Genomic DNA, 3,788 nt, shown 5'->3' with positions numbered 1-3,788 from the left:
TAAAATTTTTACTGCCATCGTATGTCTTCGATCCAATCAAATTTTAATATGCTTTTAAGTACGTCATCTAGTGTTTTCTTTACCTTGTCCGATGTAATTAGCTTGTCCTTTCAGAACCTTAAATTTGCACCACACTGCTTTTTACTATGTAGCCACTATTTTTTCTTATTTCTGTTCATCCACCTTGCTCTTTGGAATTCCTTACTGATTTGATTTACCTGCTGAACTTAGAGGATTTAAAAGATTGATTTGGATTGATCACAAAGTTAATTCTATCTGGATGAATCTGTCCGAGGCTTTTAATTGTACAATTGATCTACCATGTGATGAAGCCCAGTAGACAAGCCAACCAACCATGACAGTGAAGGTGGAACCAAGTAACACTTTCGCTTAATTGATAACTTGCTATCTGTAATTTTCTGAAAGACATACTCAATTGGGAAGATAAAGGAAAGGTGGTCTGATTCTTCGTTCTTGGGATATTCTTTTGCTATCAGCAACAAACTACTTCACTAAACTTATGGAATGTAACTTATAAATTAGTTAAATTTCTTCCTTAAGTGGATCCTTTTCTGTTGCTGGCTTGTTGTGCTGTTTAATGTGCTTCAGTGTGACACACATGCCTTCTTATATTAAATTATTGAGACATGTTTGACAAAATCACCATCTCAAGGGAAATTTACCAACTGTTTGCAAGCTTTTAGGCCCATGATAGAGCTTGAGAAATTCTTAAATGGCCATCATTTTCAGGGACAACACATCGTTGTATCCCTCTCCTATGAAAAATAAATAAATGAATGAACACTAGGTAGGAAGTATCTGGTGCATCCTCTTTTGTTATTTCTCATCTGAGAGACAATCATGCTAAATTTTGGATCTGTGCTGCTAATTTATGTGGGTCGTGCCTGCATTGACTCTTTGATTCTATGAATTACAGAATATTAAATTGAAGAAATTTAGTAGGACAAATAAGGTAGAATTTAAAAAAAAAAAAAAAAATTGAAGACAAGACATGAGTATCCTTATATGTTATTTGACATTCATTTCATGCCCATAACTCTCCATTAATTTCGTGTATAGTGCGATTTTAATTTAAACTTTGATTTATAGGTTATCGATTAATGCATAGAGATAAAAAAACTGCACTTGTTCGTTGGGGGCAATTACTACATCAGGTAATATTTGACTATTTGTTAAGGCTTTTTTAATTTATTTGGAGAATTTTGACACTTTTTTTTTTATATTAAATTTGTAGCTATTAGAGGATTCACTTGTTGTATTATTAGTTTCTTTTTACTACTGTGAACGTATCATAACACATACGTACATAAAAATATGGAATCCTAATGTTTTGAGCATTCATGATATGACAAACAATTAGATAATCCAAGAAACTATGTGACATATAAATAAGATAAGACCAAATATGCTAATTAGGGGGTGGTTGTGTTTTGCTTAAAAATCTCAAGTCCATGTCTAACTCAAATAAATAAGTCAAATTGCTAAAATCACATCTATTAAAGAAATTGAATGAATTTGATTAGTTTTTTTTTTTTTTAAGATGCTTTATAAAAAAAATAAAAAACTAGATGTGATTTCTATTCAATTTTTTCCCATCTAATCCATTCAACTAATCAATACTTTTTCACAATGGAGGATTTCTTTTTTCTATTTTTTAATTGTGAAACGAAATAGTTGGCTTTGTAGGTGACCAAATATGGACAAGAATTGGATGTTACTTAAGAATAGGATGAGTTCCCAGTATCGAGATGGGGTGAAGGCTTTTGTTCACTTTGCAATGTCAAATGTAAGGCCAAATGATAAGATTCGTTGTCCTTGTATGGACTGTTTGAATTGTGAACAACACACCAGTAAAATTGTGAAGTATTATTTGGTCGCGAAAGGTATGTCCCCTTCTTACAAGACTTGGGTGCATCACGGGGAATCTGTTCCCATTAATCAATCTCATGTATTGAATGATGACAACCACAATGACTACGGAAGTGTTGGGGATAGAATGGAAGAAGATGCAGATGCAGATCAAGATGAATTCCTAAATTTGTTAGAAGATGTTTACATGGGGACTATCATGAATGATAATGAAAATGACAGGAATGAAGAGGACGATGACGATGATGTGGATAATAATGTTGAAGAAGAGGATGTGCGCAACTTTGATAAATTGTTGAATGATGCTCAAAGAGAGTTGTACCCTGGGTGTCGTAAGTTTTCTATTTTATCATTTGTTGTTAAGATGCTTCATGTGAAGGTGTTGAACAAGTGGAGCAATAAATCATTCAACATGTTGTTGGGGATATTAAAGGACCTTTTACCGGTAAGTGATCAAGTGATTCCATGGACCCTTTATGAAGCCAAAAAATTCTTGCGTGACTTAGGCTTAGGATATGTGACGATTCATGCATGTAAGTATGATTGTGCACTTTTCTGGAAGGAGAATGCAAATTTGGAAAATTGTCCAATTTGCTAGGAGTCCAGATACAAGTTGAATGATGGAAAAGGTAAGAAAATTCCTCATAAGATCTTAAGATACTTCCCGTTGACACCGAGGTTGCAGAGATTATATATGTCGAGAAAAACAGCTATAAATATGAGATGGCACAAAGAAAAGCGAGTAGATGATGGGATATTGAGACACCCGGTTGACGGTGAGGCATGGAAGGATTTTGATAGGAAGCATCCTGTGTTTTCCCAAGAGGCTCGAAATGTGAGGTTAGGGTTGGCCACTGATGGTTTTAATCCTTTTGGAAACATGAGCAACTCATATAGTATGTGGCCTGTGATTGTTGTGCCTTACAACTTGCCTTCTTGAAAATGTATGAAACAACCATTTAGTATGTTGTCATTGCTTATCCCTGGACCACAAGCACCAGGTAGGGATATCGATGTTTACATGCAACCATTAGTTGATGAGCTGAAGGAGTTGTGGGAAGATGGTGTGCTTACATATGATGCCTCAACTGAATTAACTTTTCGAATGCATGCAGCTGTTATGTGGACAATTAATGACTTTCCTGCATATGGAAACTTGTCTGGATGGAGCACGAAAGGTTATTTGGCTTGTCCTACATGTAACAAGAATGCATCCTCACAACGGTTGAGAGGTAAAATAGGGTACACAGGCGCTCGCCGTTACTTGCATGATGACCACCCTTGGCGTAGGAGTCGACTTTATAACGGTAAGGCTGAGTTTGTGTCAAGACCTTTGGAGTTATCAGGGGAACAAATCTTAGAACAATTGGATTCAGGGACATACAGACCATTTGGAAAGCATCCAGCCAATAAGAAAAGAAAAAGGGAAAATCCAGTATTGAATTGGACCAAAAAAAGCATCTTCTTTGAGTTGCCGTATTGGAAAACACTTAAACTCTGACATAACCTAGATGTTATGCACATAGAAAAGAATATATGTGATGGTTTGCTTGGAACATTATTGAGTATAGATGGAAAGAACAAAGACACAGAAAAAGCACGCATGGATTTGGAAAATATGAAAATAAGGAAGGAGTTGCACCTGAAGAGGCGTGCCGATGGATCATTTGAAAAGCCCCCAGCATTGTACAGTTTGTCCTCAGATGAAAGACATGGTTTCTGTGAGTTTTTGAAGTCAATTAAGTATCCTGATGGTTATGCGGCAAACATCTCAAAGTGTGTAAGCACAAAAGGTGATAAGTTAACAGGCCTAAAAAGTCATGATTGTCATATCCTTCTACAACGACTTCTTCCCATTGGAATGCGTGGATATCTTCGCAATGATATATGTGTCACAT

General features: G+C 35.7%; 1 protein-coding gene across 1 annotated transcript; it reads left to right on the top strand.

Moving 5' to 3' along the window:
* Positions 1 to 1,717: 1,717 nt before the first annotated feature.
* Positions 1,718 to 2,830, top strand: LOC145812902 (uncharacterized). Its single transcript, XM_082908133.1, has 2 exons — positions 1,718 to 2,335; positions 2,489 to 2,830. Exons 1-2 carry the CDS (start codon positions 1,718 to 1,720, stop codon positions 2,828 to 2,830), a joined length of 960 nt encoding a protein of 319 aa, XP_082764259.1.
* The last annotated feature ends 958 nt before the right edge of the window (positions 2,831 to 3,788 follow it).

The sequence above is a fragment of the Camellia sinensis genome, chromosome 15, assembly GCF_055761805.1.
Source record: "Camellia sinensis isolate YWXY chromosome 15, ASM5576180v1, whole genome shotgun sequence".
NCBI classification, from domain to species: Eukaryota; Viridiplantae; Streptophyta; class Magnoliopsida; order Ericales; family Theaceae; genus Camellia; species Camellia sinensis.
The sequence above is the reverse complement of the archived record's forward strand: the minus strand, read 5'-3'. Positions and strand labels throughout refer to the sequence as shown.

Excerpts from the sequence above, each read along its gene's own strand:
- LOC145812902 (XM_082908133.1), top strand. The coding sequence starts at position 1,718 with ATGGACAAGAATTGGATGTTACTTAAGAATAGGATGAGTTCCCAGTAT. Across the intron at positions 2,336-2,488 it reads TATTAAAGGACCTTTTACCG|GAGTCCAGATACAAGTTGAA; the intron begins GTAAGTGATCAA and ends CCAATTTGCTAG.